This window comes from Anguilla rostrata, chromosome 13, assembly GCF_018555375.3.
Source record: "Anguilla rostrata isolate EN2019 chromosome 13, ASM1855537v3, whole genome shotgun sequence".
NCBI classification, from domain to species: Eukaryota; Metazoa; Chordata; class Actinopteri; order Anguilliformes; family Anguillidae; genus Anguilla; species Anguilla rostrata.
In genome coordinates this window covers 40,698,325-40,718,107 of record NC_057945.1, presented here as the reverse complement: position 1 = coordinate 40,718,107, position 19,783 = coordinate 40,698,325, and the positions used below count along the sequence as shown (strand labels likewise).

General features: G+C 45.9%; 1 protein-coding gene and 1 long non-coding RNA gene across 2 annotated transcripts; one reads left to right on the top strand and one right to left on the bottom strand.

Moving 5' to 3' along the window:
* Window positions 1-323: 323 nt before the first annotated feature.
* On the bottom strand, window positions 324-7,399 carry LOC135237442 (uncharacterized). Its single transcript, XR_010324827.1, has 2 exons — window positions 7,357-7,399; window positions 324-1,721 (listed from the first exon to the last, which is right to left on the bottom strand). It is a non-coding gene; the product is annotated as an uncharacterized LOC135237442 (long non-coding RNA).
* On the top strand, window positions 4,642-17,812 carry LOC135237440 (adenosine receptor A1-like). Its single transcript, XM_064304583.1, has 2 exons — window positions 4,642-5,997; window positions 16,581-17,812. Exons 1-2 carry the CDS (start codon window positions 5,657-5,659, stop codon window positions 17,245-17,247), a joined length of 1,008 nt encoding a protein of 335 aa, XP_064160653.1. The 5' UTR covers window positions 4,642-5,656; the 3' UTR covers window positions 17,248-17,812.
* The last annotated feature ends 1,971 nt before the right edge of the window (window positions 17,813-19,783 follow it).

Genomic DNA, 19,783 nt, shown 5'->3' with positions numbered 1-19,783 from the left:
TCCCGGGAATAACGGAGGAAGCTTCAAAAGAATTTAAGCGTTTCGCATGGAGAATATTGGAGACTGCTTAGTTTGTTTTTAAAATCACAAATCAGCAACTGGTATGTGGATTTTTGCTCTGATGATCGCCTAAGGAAACTACTTTAGAGGATGGCAGATGTTTTCTGTCATTATGTTGCAGGCATTTAGCAGATTCTCTTATCCAGAGTGACTTACAACAACCCACAGTATCCAATTATACAGCAGGTTGAGTCCCTTATTCAAGGGTACAAAAGCAGTGTCCCACCTGGGTAGGGAACCTGGAGCCATTATTCTACCCTGCCACCCTGTCTGCTCATGGGCTTCAGAGGACAATATGAAGGAGAAGAATGACTAAAGCTAGTCAGCCGTATTGCTGAGTGAACAGCAGGAACGTGCCCATGGGGAAGCTTTTACAGCTCAGTACCCATGAATCAGATCAGTAAGTGTGACATCCCACAAGCACGATCCACTGCCAGGAATACGGACATAAATTAAAAAGTTTGGGGGGGGAGGAGGGAGGCGGAGATTGATGAGCAACCCAGATTTTTTGTCTGGGTCGTGTAACATCAGAAGGTAAAGAAGAATAAGTAGAGAAGAGAGGATAGCGGAATGTCAAAAAGAAAAAGAAAGAAGAGCGTAATGATAGAAGAACAGTTCTGAGCAGCGAATGACACCACCAGCTGTTCCAATGCGGACAGAGCGTCTGACTGGGCAGAAAATAGCCTTTTAAAAAAACAGTAATAAAAAAAAAAATCTTTGGACAAACACAATGAAGCAGTGAGTGTAAATGAGGTATCACTGAAGTTAGGAGAGATTCAAAACCCAGTGTGCGGTGACGGGGAGGTCGAAGGTCAATAGCCCATTCAGCCAATAAGGTAAGGTTTAGCAGCACAAGCCGGGCGATATCCACACAGAAGGAAATGTGTCAGAGAACCAGTCTGCCCCCGAGCATACCAAACATTATTCAAAAGAAAAGAGCGAGAGAGAGAGAGAGAGAGAGAGAGAGAGAGATGACTCAGACTGCAGCCAGACTGAAATCTTTTTTTAAAAAGAAAACAATCTTAATGTCTCGTGTCTCATCACTTCCAGAAAGGGAGGGTAATTCAAAGGGAATTCTCAAAATAAGCAAATCTGCCGGAGCTTAAGCCTTTGGACAGATTAGAGTACTTAAAAGGACAGCATATTGTTTTTTTTTTTTTTTTTTTTTTTTTAAATAGTTTTTAAAATTATTTTTCAATTGGGCCAGAGTTTTTGAGGATGATGAAGATTTCGCATATGTTTCTGGCAACCAGCCAGCTTTACAAAGGCTGCTATCAGGACAGCTGTGGTTGCTTTTTATTTTTCATAATTATTATTATTATTATTTATTTTTCAGTATGTTAATATCTACACTGCTTGTGTAAGTTCCTGTATGAAATGTGCAATATAAATTAACCAAAATTTGATTGACAACTGTGAAAAAAGCACAAAACAATTAACCTGTTCATACTTACAGCCTGAGTGACTTCATCTCAAAACATTAACATAAACCATGAGCCTGGCAGGAGTCAGCGGTATGTAAATACATAAGCTGAGTGTAATTATTATTTTCATCATTATAACAGAACATAAACATAAAAAATAAAATGACATAAAAGCATCTTGTGCCGGCATCTGCCACAGCAATAATTACCCATCCAGCATAGCTCAGACATTCAGCACTGTGGGAAGAGAGAGAGACATGCAGTCAATGAACAGATTTCAGTGTTTACTGCAGCGAGACTCAAAGGAATTCAATTAAATTCAGCTTTATTTGTATAGCGCTTTTTTTAACAGAGACACTGTCATAAGGATGCTTTACAGAAAAGTAGGAAATAATGAAAAGGCTGCTGGGCTTTCTTTTTGGATGCTGACTTGGTTTTGCAGCGCTTGACTTCAGGATACAATAATTATCAAACTGCATCCAGACACCTGCTCCCAGAGTACAGGAATAACAGGAACAAAATGGAGGGTGGACACACACACACACACACACATACACACATACACACATACACACACACATCCACACCCACACACGCGCACACACGCGCACACGCACACACACACACACAGACACAGACACACACACACACAGACACACACACACACGCGCACACACACACACACGCACACACACACACACATCCACACCCACACACGCGCACACACGCGCACACGCACACACACACACACACACACACACAAGCACACACACAGGCACACACACGCACGCATGCACACACACACAAGCATGCACACACACACAGACACACACACACGTGCACACACGCACAAACACATGCAAGCACACACGCAGACACGTGCACACACGTGTACACACGTACATACAGACACACACGCAGACAAATGCACACGTGCACACATGCACACGCATGCACACACGCACACACAGACACACACACACACACACACACACACACACGGGGCTTGTACAGCCACAGTGAAATGTACCTGAGCAGCATCTACACTCCCGCCTGCATGCATCTGGTGGAATCTTACCACCCCGGGATCGCATGCTCCTCCTCACAGTCAGGGTCGGGATCTCATTCACAGCGCCCGTGCGCACGAAACACCTGAGCCCCAAATGAAAATCCCCAGGAATTATTACAGTGTCATACCTTTCCCACTCGCTGTGTGAAAGCTGTCAGCTCTTCGGCTCCTGGGGAGATGGAGAGGCACGCACACCCCTGCCCCCCAACCCCCCCAACCCCCCAACCTCCCCAACCCCCCCATGGATGCCTGTTGCCATGGAACCACCCTTTCCTCCAAGATCTGTCCCTAAAATCTGTACAGCTCATATGCCACGAAAAATATGATTTATGAGGCTCGGAAATTATTGATCGTGGAATTATTTAGATGTGTTTTTTTTAGGTTGGAGTATTAATTGCAGGAAACAAGCCGTTTCATATACTGGACAGCTAAGGTGCACTGCATGTAAATCTTGCAGTACAGAACACCAGTCAAATGCTGGCAAAAATTAATCATAAAAAATTAATCTTTCAAGCGCATCTGTTGTTAATAGGTACCCTTTCCTAAAAATGAAAAAAAAAGAAAAAAAAACGTACATTTGAAATGGAGATAAATGTCAGATGTCGTTTTTTTCCATTTGCGCTGTACTACAAATATTGATTTAAATGAACTGGCAAACGTGATATAACTTTCGACTGCTGGGCTCCTGTGGAATGACCCCTGGCTTACTAATACCTGCTCCACTCAACCTGAGCATCTCAGCACCAAGGCTGCTCAAATGAATTCATATCAACTGCAGAGAGGATTTTGGCATGTGACATACAGAAATCATTATTCAGTCACAATGTCAGGATGTCACAATGTCAATGTCAGTGTTAACCATATCACAAATAAATAAATTAATCACCTACAATTTTTACGCTCCGTTTTCCATTTCAGACTCAGCAAGAAGTCCACAAATAATATCACTCATGAGAGCTATGTAGTGTGTGTGTACATTGATTTAATTATTATTATTATTATTATGTGGATTTCCTCCCAGACTGAAAGACATGCGTGCCAGGTTAGGTATAATCCTGCCATCGCCCTTAACCAAGGCATTGGCCTCAGAACTGGAGCTGGTCCCTGGGCGCTGCACTGTGGCTGCCCACTGCTCCTAAGTAGCTAGGATGGGTCAAATGCAGAGAACAAACTACCCAATGCGGTCAATAAAGTGCAACTTAAACTTTGTTTGTATTTTTAATTTATTTTGATGGTGATTATTTATTATTATCATCATCATCATCATCGTCATCATCATTATTATTATTATTATTATTATTAAAATTGGTAATTCGCCAACATTAAGTGATATCAGAAAATCCGAATAAATATATTCCTTTGTCTCCTCAGGAAATCAAATGCAAATCAATGCATGACGTTACTGGTTATCCCCTTCAAATATTCCCTACAGTATACAATTACTAAAGCTCACACAACCTCCACTCCACCCACCGGTGATGAAAGGAATTAAAATCACCCTCTTAATTCAAAGTGCAAATCTGTGTCCCTCGTATGTAGTACTGCCACACTAAGCAAGTAAAATTATTGTAGTTCATAAGCTTAGACTATCTTTAGTATATCCTGTAATGCGGCCACATCCCGCGTAGCAGGCGTGTCCTGTTGTTTCTCTTGGATGAGAAATTAAGCCGCGTACTCCATTAAAAGTCTGCACTTTGGGATAGGGGAATTCTTGCAAAATGTGCAGTTTTCTGAAAGACCAAACATGACTACAAAGCCATCTACCAAAGCCTCGAAATTATTACCAACTCATAAAATGCAATGTCTAACCTTTCCTTAGCCCATCCAAACATTAGGAAAAGCATTCACAAAGTTACGTGTCCACGCTATTATGTGTCTAGACTATAGTCTCTTAACATCGTCAGCTGTCATTCACGGTAAAAGTCACGCTTAGTATGTACCGGTCTCAAAATTGAGCCGTTACTGGAATTTTCACTACCGCCATGTAGGTACCGTTATTAACTCTACGTCTGTGGAAATACGGGAGGCGACGTGGACCGCTTGGCTGCAGTACCTTTTTTTAAACCAACAACCCGCATTGCAATTTGGGCCGGGACCATGTTCCCCTTTCGATTCATCACCCCAACACACGTCATACCTTCATCAGACGTGGTTGTCCAGACGAACTCTTGCGCAATATAGAACGGCAGAAGTTCAGTAGAAAAACGCGGCCATGTGATTCCCGATAAAGCATGCGTAAGGAACAGACCCAACAGTATAGCCCAAAAAATCTGGCGGCGCGGCAAAGCGTACCGACAGCGACGTCTTGCTGGGACGTTCAGAACATTTTCATTTTTTTCCTGGGAACACACAACTTGAAGGACACGCTGGTAATACACTTAAATATTCCTAACGGAAATACAAGCGGGAATAATTATTCAAAGACGGGCTGGGCAATCCGAAATACAACCTGATTGGGATACAAAAGAAGACGGGCTACATCATAATAAAAACTGAATGAATGGATGAAGGAAAGGGGAAAGGAAACCGAACACTAATAGCCGCAGTGTGTTCGTTTCATCAACTGGAAAACATTCCGGAAAAAGCCGAATGAAGTGCTTTAGCCACGAAAAAGCGTTTTGTTTTAAATGCGCGGCCGGGTTTCTGCGTAGGTTTTTTTTTTTTGTTTCTCTATTCAAGGTGACACGGCGCTCACCTCGAAATCGGAAAACCGTGTTGGGTTTTTTTGTTGTTGTTGATGATACTGAACCGACTCCTTCGTGAGCGACTACGAATGAAGTGCCGTGTCTGAAGCTGAAAGGTGACATATCTGTACAAAATGATTGCACACCTTTCAAGATAGCATAGTCGACGGACATATTTTGACTGGATCCCCGACCAAGTCTTTTATTTATTATTTATTTTTCAATTTTCATTAGTATGCAAACTATGCCCGTTCACTGGATTTTACGAAGAACTATTATTTCCCATCGCAAACGCTTCAAATGACATTCGTGGACTTGCTGACTGAAGACAATTGAAATGCTCATTTTTGCAGATCTCCAAGTTGGGATACATTTAGGAATATAACCCACTCTACCGTTTCAGAGACAGAAGCGCAAGGATGTCTGGAGGTCTGTCGTCAGCACAAGCGCTCTACATCGGTATGGAGGTGGTGATCGCCGTCTCCTCTGTGATAGGAAACGTGATGGTTGTCTGGGCTGTTAAAATCAATCGCTCGTTGAGAGACACAACTTTTTGTTTTATCGTTTCGTTGGCCTTGGCTGACATTGCAGTTGGGGCTCTCGTCATTCCCTTGGCCATAACTATCAGCATTGGACTGAAGACTCACTTTTATAGTTGTTTACTCGTGGCTTGTACGGTCCTGGTACTGACGCAAAGTTCCATCTTGGCTCTCCTGGCTATTGCAATTGATCGGTACCTAAGGGTCAAGATCCCCGTGAGGTAAAGTAAAAATACGTCTTTTTATACTAAATTTATTTACTTGATGTATTGTTTCTAGCTAATGATTCCAACACCAAACACGAGAACTGCCGTGATTGCATGCCATTGCGTTCATTTAGCGTCTTATCCAGCTTCTTACAATGAATGCATGTGGAAGGGTTGGTGGGTTCTATACAGTAATAATCAATGGTTTCCTGACAGTTTTAAGGTGAGTCATAAAACTAATCAATAAAACTGGTGAGTAATTCTTAACAAGATACTGCAAATACGTATTGTAGCATTCAACGAGCTTAATAAAGAACGCACTCAACACCGGGATGTATTAATTCATATTTGGAAAATAGCATGAAAAAACCTACAGGGTCAACTAGTGTGCTTAGCAAACCACGGAACTGCATTACTGCAGGACCAGCTACCCAAATCTGTGAAATAAAGATGAGCTGCTCTCCACTTGTATTGCAATCTTGTAGTCCTCGACCCGAGGTTTAAACTCCAGCTAAGCACACTGTAACTGACCCACACTGTTCACACAGCGTAGCATACAGTACACGTGGTCCCTTGTTTTCGTTGCACCTGGGTGTTTATTGAAAACATCTCCATCCGGAAAATTAACTTGGTACCACCAGGTCAGAAGTTACCAAGTGCTGAAAATGGCCATTCCGTAGGATCTACAACACTGTACAAAGGCATCAGGAAAACTGAGAGAACGGATACCCAACAATTAAAATTGAGAGAACTATAACCTATTTGTTGTGTCATATTGACAAAGAGCTGAAATATAACGGTTCTCTCATTTAAAAAATCGATAAAGTAGAATTTATAAGTACAGGCGTTTTAATGTTTACTTCTCGTTCTCTCCCTTTGGACAAATTAATTAGAAAATATCCATTCATTTTAAGAGGATAGTTCATTTATGTGGTCAAAGCCCAGAGGTTGAAACGTCGTTTTCCCGCGAGTCTTGTGACCTTCAAGAGCAAGTATCTTAAAGCACCACTTTCAAAGCAAGCACCTTCAGTGCAAGCAGGGCCGGCGCGTGGCATAAACGGTTTATGCGGTTGTTTAGGGCCACAACCGCATGGCCACGAGGACGATCCAATGTTTATCTAAGGTAAATAACGTTATTTTCGCAATTAGGTTATTCATCCCCTATCGCGGAACTAGCGGTATAAATGTTCCGTACAAAACGGCATGGCCACAGAGCATTTCATAACAATGTAATGTATGAAGGATTTTACAAATCGAACCCCCCCTGCGCGACAGAATCAAACACACCCCCCCCCCCCCCCTACCCCCTGCCTGACAAAATCCAACAGCCCCGTATACTACCGGGAAGCCGCGAAAAGCAACGTGCACACTCACGATCTCTCCCTTGTGCTCGTTACCGTTGGAGAGGCATCTTATATTACATTACATTACAGGCATTTAGCAGACGCTCTTACCAGGCGACTACACAACTTTTACTAGCATACATGTATCCATTTACAGCTGGTATTACTGAGCATGCAGGTAAGTACCTTCTCAGTACACGCAGTGTCCTTACCCGGGATTCGAACCTGCGACATTTCGGTTACAAGCGCAGTTCCTTACCCACTGTGCCACACTCCGTCCATCTTATAGAGATGCAAATTTTACATCACAGCTGCGGTCCGTGCTGTTAACTCCACACGCGTCCCTCGCCGAAGGAGTGAGCCACAGGTTTCTGAAAGATGAGGAAAAAAAGAGAAAATAATGGTTGTATTAATGTGACTCAAAGTCCTCTGACTCGGCACTGAAAGTTAATAAATTTAATTTTCTGGGAACCATACCACTTACTTAAAGGTGTAGAGTGAAACATTCATAATCGATGAATGGTTTACAGGAGGAAGGAACACCAGGACACAAGGATATTACCCCTCCTCTTGTTGTTGGACAGAGCTGGGAATGTCTGGTGATTTAACGCCCGGGCCACTGAATTCTGACCTTGGCTACTACATGTAAACAAAATTATTTTCAAGTGGATTCTTCCCTCCACATTTATACATATTTGTACAATTTCCCTTCCATGTTTTTCCACCACTTTTAGACCAATCATTTCTTGATTCACCCAAAATGGAAATCTATCAATTTGACCAGTGACTAGTTCTCTAGGTCCCATAATGCTTTGGTGCAGTCACACCTTTAGAGAGAAAGGCTGATTACATTTTTTTACTTAGCAAGTAGTGAGAGATCATGAATCATCATCACTAGAGTCATACAGTGGTGTTTTAGTGCAGGCAGGAGTCATTAGAGTGGTGTTTTAGTGAATGAGCAGCAGGAGTCATTAGAGTGGTGTTTTAGTGCATGCAGGAGTCATTAGAGTGGTGTTTTAATGCATGAGCAGGAGTCATTAGAGTGGTGTTTTAGTGCATGCAGGAGTCATTAGAGTGGTGTTTTAGTGCATGAGCAGGAGTCATTAGAGTGGTGTTTTAGTGCATGCAGGAGTCATTAGAGTGGTGTTTTAGTGAATGAGCAGCAGGAGTCATTAGAGTGGTGTTTTAGTGAATGAGCAGGAGTCATTAGAGTGGTGTTTAGTGAATGAGAGCAGGAGTCATTAGAGTGGTGTTTTAGTGAATGACAGGAGTCATTAGAGTGGTGTTTTAGTGATGAGCAGGAGTCATTAGAGTGGTGTTTTAGTGCATGCAGGAGTCATTAGAGTGGTGTTTTAGTGCATGCAGGAGTCATTAGAGTGGTGTTTTAGTGCATGCAGGAGTCATTAGAGTGGTGTTTTAGTGCATGCAGGAGTCATTAGATGGTGTTTTGTGCAATGGGAGGAGTCATTAGAGTGGTGTTTTAGTGAATGAGCAGCAGGAGTCATTAGAGTGGTGTTTTAGTGCATGCAGGAGTCATTAGAGTGGTGTTTTAGTGCATGCAGGAGTCATTAGAGTGGTGTTTTAGTGCATGCAGGAGTCATTAGAGTGGTGTTTTAGTGAATGAGCAGCAGGAGTCATTAGAGTGGTGTTTTAGTGCATGCAGGAGTCATTAGAGTGGTGTTTTAGTGCATGCAGGAGTCATTAGAGTGGTGTTTTAGTGAATGAGCAGCAGGAGTCATTAGAGTGGTGTTTATGATGGCATGTCATTAGTGGTGTTTAGTGAAGCAGCAGGAGTCATTAGAGTGGTGTTTTAGTGAATGAGCAGCAGGAGTCATTAGAGTGGTGTTTTAGTGAATGAGCAGCAGGAGTCATTAGAGTGGTGTTTTAGTGAATGAGCAGCAGGAGTCATTAGAGTGGTGTTTTAGTGAATGAGCAGCAGGAGTCATTAGAGTGGTGTTTTAGTGAATGAGCAGGAGTCATTAGAGTGGTGTTTTGTGTGGCAGGATCATTAGAGTGGTGTTTTAGTGCATGCAGGAGTCATTAGAGTGGTGTTTTAGTGAATGAGCAGCAGGAGTCATTAGAGTGGTGTTTTAGTGAATGAGCAGCAGGAGTCATTAGAGTGGTGTTTTAGTGCATGCAGGAGTCATTAGAATGGTGTTTTTGTGCATGCAGGAGTCATTAGAGTGGTGTTTTAGTGAATGAGCAGCAGGAGTCATTAGAGTGGTTTTAGTGTGCATGAGCAGCAGGAGTCATTAGAGTGGTGTTTTAGTGCATGCAGCAGAGTCATTAGAATGGTGTTTTAGTGCATGCAGGAGTCATTAGATGGTGTTTTAGTGATCATCTTAGACGTTTAGGCATGCAGGAGTCATTAGAGTGGTGTTTTAGTGCATGCAGGAGTTATTAGAGTGGTGTTTTAGTGCATGCAGGAGTCATTAAAGTGGTGTTTTAGGGAATGTTGGCTCAGCACAGTGCAAACAGGTTGTACCTGCCACCCATAATAACTCAACCCTTTATTAACTGACATTAGATTGCAGTTTCCTTCTTTCATTCAGTACCTGTACTGTATATAATCTGTTTCCAGGTGAACACACAGCTAATGACCATGGTCCCATTTCCATTCAGGCCAAGTCACATGACACAAAGATTTCAAAGGCAGCGTCTCATTCTTGACAACCATGAGCACGCAGGCTGAACCTTATGCAAACACATAATATTTACATTTTTCCTCGTTTATGTGTGAATGCATCATTTGTCTAAAAATATGGCATGTAATGAACTCACTGTTGTCCCTGGCCATCACCTTACTGATAGGAGGCAATTATGCCGTCAAACTCTGTTCCTTAAATTATATTTTATTCAAGATTATTTCCAGTCACATAGTTTGCATCTTACATGAGATGCACTAAACTACCTGAGAACAAATGACTGTACTGAATGAAAACGGTTGGCTTTTCTTCAGCGTACTTTCTGTGAATATCAATTTTTATGCCTCAAAGGGCAGCTACACTCACAGAAGAAAGGGTTCTTTGTCTCGTCTCCAAAGGGAAACCCATTTTAGTTTCTTATGGAACCCTCTTTGGTAGGTGTGAAAGCTCCCAGAGTGAACAATTTTGCCCGACAAAGAGCCCTTGAAGTAGACAGGGTTCCTCTATGGATACACAGGGGAACCCTTGCACTGGATGGGGTTCCTCTATGGTGACACAGGGGAACCCTTGAAGTAGACAGGGTTCCTCTATGGTGACACAGGAGAACCCTTGCACTGGACGGGGTTCCTCTATGGAGACATAGGGGAACCCTTGAAGTAGACGGGGTTCCTCTATGGAGACACAGGGGAACCCTTGAAGTAGACGGGGTTCCTCTATGGAGACACAGGGGAACCCTTGAAGTAGACGGGGTTCCTCTATGGAGACACAGGAGAACCCTTGCACTGGACGGGGTTCCTCTATGGAGACACAGGGGAACCCTTGCACTGGATGGGGTTCCTCTATGGAGACACAGGAGAACCCTTGCACTGGACGGGGTTCCTCTATGGAGACACAGGAGAACCCTTGCACTGGACGGGGTTCCTCTATGGTGACACAGGAGAACCCTTGCACTGGATGGGGTTCCTCTATGGTGACACAGGGGAACCCTTGAAGTAGACAGGGTTCCTCTATGGTGACACAGGAGAACCCTTGCACTGGACGGGGTTCCTCTATGGAGACATAGGGGAATCCTTGAAGTAGACGGGGTTCCTCTATGGAGACACAGGGGAACCCTTGAAGTAGACGGGGTTCCTCTATGGAGACACAGGAGAACCCTTGCACTGGACGGGGTTCCTCTATGGAGACACAGGAGAACCCTTGCACTGGACAGGGTTTCTCTATGGTGACACAGGAGAACCCTTGCACTGGACGGGGTTCCTCTATGGAGACACAGGAGAACCCTTGCACTGGATGGGGTTCCTCTATGGAGACACAGGAGAACCCTTGCACTGGACGGGGTTCCTCTATGGAGACACAGAGCCTTTTGAAACCCTCTCTTCTGAGAGTGTAGAGTAGTACAGGCACTTCTGGGCTGTCTTTGGTGCCCTTTGACACTGATAAGCCCTGAGATGGAATGCTAGTGTGGTGCTGACCAACAAATTATCATATTAAACAAAGCATTAGACTGAATAATTCTGGGAAAGCAAGAAAGAATGTCTAAATGCTCTTTCTAGAATAAACACAGATAGCACTCGAGACGCTGTTTAAATAATTTGTCACGTTTGCAAAGGTCAGTCCATAGCAGAAGCTGGATGATAATATTTACAATAAACATGCATTTTTTAATTTGTCAAGCAGTTCTCAGACTCAAAGTTCTTCACATGGTCATAAATCATTATAAAACCTGAAGCTCAAAAACAGATACAAAAACAGATAAAAGACATAACAATAATAAGGACAACTTTAGTTAAAGAGACCAATAATACATGCTGCATCATGAATTAAAAGCTATTTTTAAGGGGTGGGTCTCTACAAATGAAATGCTAACAGTGTTAGCGTCCCCATCTGGGTGACGGGGCATGTGAAGCAGCGCTGGTTAAGTCCAGTGACCGCAGCAGTGGAGTGACAGAAGTGAGAAAGAAGCTGAAGGATAGATGGAGGACTTTTAGGATTTTCTAGGCGTTGAGCATGGCTCATCCACAGAGCAGCCCGGCTGATCCACAGAGCAGCCTGGCTCGTCCACAGAACAGCCTGGCTGATCCACTGAACAGCCTGGCTCGTCCACAGAACAGCCTGGCTCGTCCACTGAACAGCCTGGCTCATCCACAGAGCAGCCTGGCTCATCCACAGTGCAGCCTGGCTGATCCACAGAGCAGCCTGGCTCATCCACAGTGCAGCCTAGCTGATCCACAGAGTAGCATGGCTCATCCACAGAACAGCCTGGTTCATCCACAGAGTAGCCTGGCTCATCCACAGAGCAGCCTGGCTGATCCACAGAGTGGCATGGCTGATCCACAGAGCAGGCTGGCTCATCCACAGAGCAGACTGGCTGATCCACAGAGCAGCATGGCTCATCCACAGAGCGGCTTGGCTGATCCACTGAGCAGCCTGGCTCATCCACAGAGCGGCTTGGCTGATCCACTGAGCAGGCTGGCTCATCCACAGAGCAGCATGGCTAATCCACAGAGCGGCTTGGCTGATCCACAGAGCAGCCTGGCTGATCCACAGTATGTTTCTATGGAGCCAGTCCACGTTCTGAAGAATGTGGGGGGATAAGCGGTGACTTGAAGGGGTCAATTCTGAACAGTCTGCATGCTGCAGTCTGCTGGGAAATCTATAGGGGAGGTTAGTCAGGGGGGCTTTACAGCAGTCCAGCCCAGTCCAGCCCAGTCCAGCCCAGTCCAGTCCAGTCCAGTCCAGCCCAGTCCAGTCGGTAGGGTATGCAAGCTCTATGATGATAGCAGTCTGCTTCAAGCTGCATTTCCAAAGCGGGGAAACTTAAATTTTTTAAATTTTTTAGATTTCTCACCACAGAACTGTCAGTGTTGATGTAATCTGATAAAAGGTAGAAACCTTTACTTCAAAGTAGCTCCGTTTCAGTTATAGCCTCAGTCCCCTAAGACATGCAGGCAGTTAGTCAACAGTAACTTATGATTTTGTTCTGTTTATAAAAATGACAAATCACTGGAATTTAGCTCTAACACAGTACATATTTTCCCTACTGGGCTCACATAAGCACTTAAGAGTTGATTTAGCATGTACTTAACACAGGGGATTTTCTGTGTACAGTAGCACAGGCTGTGTTGTGTGCACAGCCCCACCAGACCCTCCGAGTTACCGGAGCACCACTTGATTCGTGAGCATCGATGGTTCCTCTGGACCAGCGTGCTCAGCCGTACAGGTTGACATTTGAAAGTAAAATTTGAGAGAAAATTTGGGCTGCACTACGAAGATGATGAGATTATGGCAAAGACATACAGCCGGCGGTACTGAACAGGAAGTGGTCTGCCTCCCGGGCTAGCGCCTTCTGTGCTACGCTACCAGAAACCTGACTGCAGCCGTCAGCAGATAACACCCAGCTGGAGCTACAGTGAGCCTCGTGTCCTTAGCACAGCAGATCAGTTATTCAACCTTCACATCTTGGGTACGGTCTTGTACCATTTGACTTGTCTTCTGGAAAGCAGCAACTTGGATTCAGTTTGCATTTGTGCTGTATTATAAAACAGGCAGGTATCGACATTGACCAACAGGGCCAGAGAACGACTGCTTATCGATATCAGCCCCGGAATTCCCATATGAATCGAATCAAATCGAAATGCTCATATTAAGTAAATATCCTACATTGATTGTTTTTTTTTTTGTTTTTTTTCTGGGTGCACTTCATGCAGCGGTAAGACAAACTGCGAGCAGTCAGAGGCCTTTCAGCGGGGTCAGCGCAGTGTCTGAATAAAACGGACCGGGCGCGCCCCCCCCATTCATCAGCAGGCCTCTGGAGCACCGCTGCTAGCTTTGCACTCGGGGAGGGGGTGGTTCTATTGGAGCTGGAATACCCCCTAATGACCAACAAAAAAATAACATAGTAAATCCCTAATTTCAGCAACATTTCCTTCCTCCGTGGCAGCCATTTTGGAACAGCTGTGAACGGTCGCTAATTGAGAGAAATTTGCTTCGTCTCCCTCAGTCAGTGCACCGCTCAATTGAAAAGCTTTAAAAAAAAAAAATTAAAAAAAAAGGCTTGTAATTGGCTTGTAATGCAGCTAATTTGCCGCACGCACATCCGTCACCAGCACTGGCACCTGTACATCGCGGTGCCACAGAAAAACCGCCAAGCGGTCGAGCCCAAAACCACTGATTCTCAAGAACAGTCAGGTTTCAGCTTTACACCACAGATGCCAGCGCATATGGGGAACATCAGCACTGTCAGCTGAAGCAGCCAGAGGAGCATAGTCAGAGCTCACTGGCCTTCTGCGTTTGGGCTTCTCCCACTGTCAAATTCCCCACCTAGGGTGCAAGAATCGGCCTCCCACAGTCAGTCTAGACTGCTCTGCAGAGCAGTCTAACCCGGGTGAGTGTAGGAGGCCGGTTCTTGTCAAACATTTCAGGAAGTTGGAGGACGGTCATATGGTGCAGAGCACAACTTGCGCAAGTTCCACCCAGCCTGGTTTCTGAAAGAAATGCTGTTAGTTCTGCATCTGACTTTGAGGCTCATTTCTGCGCAACTGAAAAATGACAAAATGCTTTTCGTTGTGAAACACACAGGCCTACTCAGCTATTTGCCGTATCGGTATTTATTCATTTTGTTTTCATATGTTATTTCACTCCCATGTCACCCTCCCCCTTCTCTCCTCCACCCAGCTACCCCCCCCCCCCCCGCCTCCTCCGTTAGCTTAGCTTACCTGCCCCTAAAACCTGATTCGGTGCAACTTCTTCCATTTTGGCTTAGCATATTTGTATTACATTAGTTTTTTTAATTCAGTAAGGTACTTCATAAGTTGTCAATCAAGTCTGTATTTCCTGCTCTTGTCATCTCTCTGGGACCCATGCGTCCCCCCTCTAGGGAATTACTGCACTTCAGCCCCTTATCTTTGTGCATGCGTTTGCACTGTAAGCCACTCTGGATAAGGGCTTCTGCTAAAGTACAGCACTTGGGAACCTGAGGTAATGGAAACAGTGCCGTTGCAACTGTGAAGACTGTGATACCATCAGAGTTTGCAACGCCCTATTTTCAGTTCTGATGTCATCGTGATGTATCACTCTCACTGGTTATAATGCTATCAGATGATTGTGCACTTCGAGCGTTAGTCGCAGTTTATTTAGTCAATTTGATAGCCTGTCGCTAGCCTGTGAACAGTGAAGCTAGCTAGTAGTTTAGAAGGCTACCTAGCAGTTGTGAATTACTCTAGGTATGTAACTTTAGTTAGCTAGGTAGATACACATACAAACCTAGCAAGCAAAGTACTAGTTGGCTTTCTAGCTTGCTGTTGTGGGTTACTGAAAAAAAATCAAAAGAAACCTCAAGTTGGCTGACGTTTGTTTGTTTAAAGTATTGTGGTTTTTAATGTAGCCTACAGCTGTTTAATGCTAGATAATATTTTTCATTAACCCACAACAGCAAACAACTACTTGGGTCGCCCTGTGTATTATTACATAAAATGTGCAACAGTCTCTGTCAGAAAGAGAAGTCATATACCAATTTACAGACTAATTTGTCCAATTGCAGATACCGTTGAGGATGACTTGAGGATGACAATGAGGATGACACTGTGCAACCTGGAGTCATACAAATACAATATTTTCAAGTACAATATTTGCGGTGAATTCACATTTCTCACATGCAATTCACAACCTGGTATTATCTATCTTTTTTTTCCACTGGGGAGAAAAAAAATACCAAAAATTGGGAGACAAGCAGCCAGGATGGCCAATCAGCTGGTTAAGCATCAGCCTTGAGAAATCCGTAATGGTCGACCTCTAAAAGAGAGGTCATGTTTTTTATGTGTTGCTAATTAAACGTAGAGGTGAGAGCAAGACCCCAGTAAACTGAGCTTATTACGCCTCAAGGCCCTCACTCCAGCTAATTGATCTCAGGTTCTTCGTGTACAGGAATGACGCGGTTTGGAATTGTACATTTTTATTGAAACTCTTCTAGGCCGTTAAACTTCAGAGACACGGTGCGGCTTGTCAGCCATTGCTCGCAATTCAAGTTTGACAGCTTGACTTATAAAATCCACAGACTGGCAAAAAAAGCAGCTGAACAGGTTATTTTAGTCCAGGCCACGACTGAACAGTGCTCGATACGAATGGAGAGCACGACTCATCTCGCTCTCACAGAAAGGTTAGCTGGCCCAGGGAACTGTGGTGAGCCGCATTAGCGCCCAGGCACGCGACACGCTAGCTCCAAGTGCGATTACTTCTGCCTTTGCACTAGCTCCAAGTGCGATTACTTCTGCCTTCGCGTGATGCGGCTCGACCTTCAGCCAGTCTTCATCAGGCATGCGGCGCGTGCTTGTGCAGTCCTTGACCCTGTCCCCTTTGGGTCGGGCACTTGAAATGACCCTCTCTTTCTGTTCTCACCCCCCCCCCCCTTCTGTTCTCACCCCCCCCGTTCTCACCCCCCTTCTGTTCTCACCCCGCCCCTTCTGTTCTCACCCCCCCTTCTGTTCTCACCCCCCGTTCTCACCCCGCCCCTTCTGTTCTCACCCCCCCTTCTGTTCTCACCCCGCCCCTTCTGTTCTCACAACCTCCTCCCTTTTCTCACCCCCCGCTTCTGTTCTCACCCCCCCTCCCGCAGCTATAAGCGGGTGGTGACCCAGCGGCGTGCCGGGGCGGCGGTGGTCCTGTGCTGGGCCGTCTCCTTCGTGGTGGGCCTGACGCCCATGCTGGGCTGGAACAACCTGCAGAGCCTGTGGCAGAACCGCTCACAGGACGGCGACCTGGTCATCACCTGCCGCTTCGAGAACGTCATCAGCATGGACTACATGGTCTACTTCAACTTCTTCGGCTGGGTGCTGCCGCCGCTCGTCCTCATGGTCCTCATCTACGCCGAGATCTTCTACATGATCCACCGGCAGCTCAACAAGAAGGTGTCGGCCAGCCACACGGACCCCAGACGCTACTACGGCAAGGAGCTGAAGCTGGCCAAGTCACTGGCGCTGGTGCTCTTCCTCTTCGCCCTCAGCTGGCTTCCTCTACACATCCTCAACTGCATCACGCTCTTCTGCCCCGACTGCCGCAATCCCATGATCCTCCTCTACGTGGCCATCCTGCTCACGCACGGCAACTCCGCCGTCAACCCCGTCGTCTACGCCTTCCGCATCAAGAAGTTCCGCACGGCCTTCCTGCGCATCTGGAAGCAGTACGTGTGCTGCCGGGACACGCCCCACAGCAGGCCCCGCCCCAGCGAGCGGCTGGACAGCCTCATCCGCCGGCACCAGCAGCAGCACGACGACGACATCTGAGGCTGGAGGACGGACCTGGGGGGGGACCTGGGGGCGGACGCTAGGGTCCCCCCCCCCTTCTTCTGTCCCCCCAATGACACGTTTCCATGATAAAACGGAGCCACCTCGAATGTAGACCGTGACATTGTGGTTATTGCGGCTCTCGCTACTCTCATTTCATTGGCTATGAATTCATGATGTCATGCGTGTACATGGGAAGGACATATTTAAAGAGAAACTGTGTGTGTGTGTGTGTGTGTGTGTGAGAGAGTGTATGTGTGTGTGGTCTACCTCACTTATACAAAAATAAAAGTATTACATGTAAGCTTTGACAAAATTAGGGCTTAAAAATGTAGGCTAAATGTTTAGCAATGTAGCAATACGTCATTTTGTGACGCCTCACTAGTCAAGTAGTGCAGTCCGTTTGTAGTGACAAGGCGAATTCTGTTTCCTCTATTTCCTGTGAACTCTTAATGTGAAGTCCAAGGCCTTAATTTTCAGCTTCAGAGTGAGAGCTGCTGGGAAAAAGCCGATGAAGAACTGGGAGTGTGGATTCACTGCTTATCTTGCGTATCTACCGACCCCCCCCTGGATACCTAAAAAGCATGGATACTGAACTCTGGCCCTCCAATCCAAATCCGGCCCTGGTTTTCTATTCCCCCAGGTAATTAAATGAACATTTAGTGCCACTGATCAGCCAGACTGTGTTCACACCTGACTCCCAGGTAAAGGGAGGGTGGAAAACCAGGGGCTCTTGGACCTCGAGGGCCGCGATGTGAGTGACAGGGCTATACAGGAATGGGCTCGTTTGCACTGAAGGACACAGAGGATACAGGATGAAGTGTTGGGGGGAGGGGGGAGGGGGCGCGGAGGAGAGTGTGTGGGGGAGTGTGTGGGGGTGGGGGGGATTCATCCAGCTGTTTAGTCAGATGGAGACGTTCGAGTTCACACACTCCATTCCTCCCCCCCTCCCCCCCCTTCTGCCGCAGCAGGCGGGGAAGCATGGCGAGCATTTTACGAGCTCCTCCATCGATCTGCACCGGGTGGCAGCGTCCCCGCGCGACTTCCTGCTGCAGGAGGAAGTGCAGTCATGCAGCGCAGCGGCTGGAGGAAGCCAGCGGGGGGGGGGGGGTGTAAGGGACAAACAAAAACAATAAAGACCCGAACAGGCTGGAAGCAGATCCTCACTCACTCATTTCCTCCCTCTCATCATCACTCGGGTCCCCATGCAGCCGCCGCTCTCCACTTCCGCTATAAAAACACGGATTACAAAGATGGCCGCGGCTGCTGGACTCAAACTGGGCCCTGTCTGGAATCACACGCGCCGCAGCGCATCGCGTACGCGCATTTCTGAACAGGCAACTCGCGTTCTCTCTGCCTCCACCTGTCACCTGCGCCTCCCCCGGACTCAGGGGACGAACAGCGCTTCTGTGTGAAGGTGAAACAGAGGACGCGTGTCCCAGGGACAGCACCCCAATCTGAGTTATTTAATAAAGGTGGTTTAACATAGTGCTGTAACCCTGTCCTTTCTGTCACAACGCACCCCACACTCTGGCTCAATGCTGTATTTATTCTGACAATAACCCCTGAAAATTTAATATACGCAACTCATGTTGAAGCATAAAGCTTCAAACAAATCTTAATGTATGCATATTGTGTGTGACTGATGTAGCCCATTACATGTGCACGCATACAAACACGTGCACGCCCACAATTCATATATATTATCCAAGTCATCACAAGACTGTACCTGCCATACCTGTACATAAATATACTATATAATACACACACTAATATATTTAAGTCATTCCACATTTATCATGTCGGAAAATAAAATAATATATATTTTTTTAAAACACATTAGAGATGTACAGACGGGAATCGCAGCCGTAGTTTCCGTGTTTTTTAACGTTTCCCTCGCGGCGGGGTGCGGCCCCGCTCGGCTGACTAAAAGCCGCCGCCCTCCGCGGGTTTCGGAGCGGGCAGCGCCAGCGCGGCTGCCATCAGGCTCCCTGCCCCGTGCCAACGTAACGTCTTCCTTCGCCAGCCCAACGGCGGGAAACGGGAAGCGTACTGCAGGGCTGGCACCTATTTTTATACAGCCTGACACCCGCCAGCGCCCAGGAAACGAAACGCCAACGTCGCCGCCAAAAAAGAAAGTCTGCGCCTTCCACCTTCCACTCTTTTTATTTCTAAAATTTCATTTTCGTGCGGGCAAATGCGCTGTCTACAGGGTCAGGCAGCCTGGATTCAAATCATTCTGTCTTTTAAAAAAAGTGACAGTTACTGGGTTCTCAAGTCTCTCACCAGCCTAATGAAACAGTCCACAGAGAGAAGCGTTTCAGTAAAAATGCTAATATGTTATTTTAGCACTGAAGCAGAGCACAGACAATCTCATTTTTGTCCCCTGTAGCAGACATGAGTCTCTGGTCTTAGTCTCAAGATCCATATATTCTGCTATGCTGAAACCTCCACCACAGGGACATTCAATAAAAATGAAATTAATAATAATTTCACCACAACAAGTTATTTCCCCTCATTCAGGACACTTGTATTA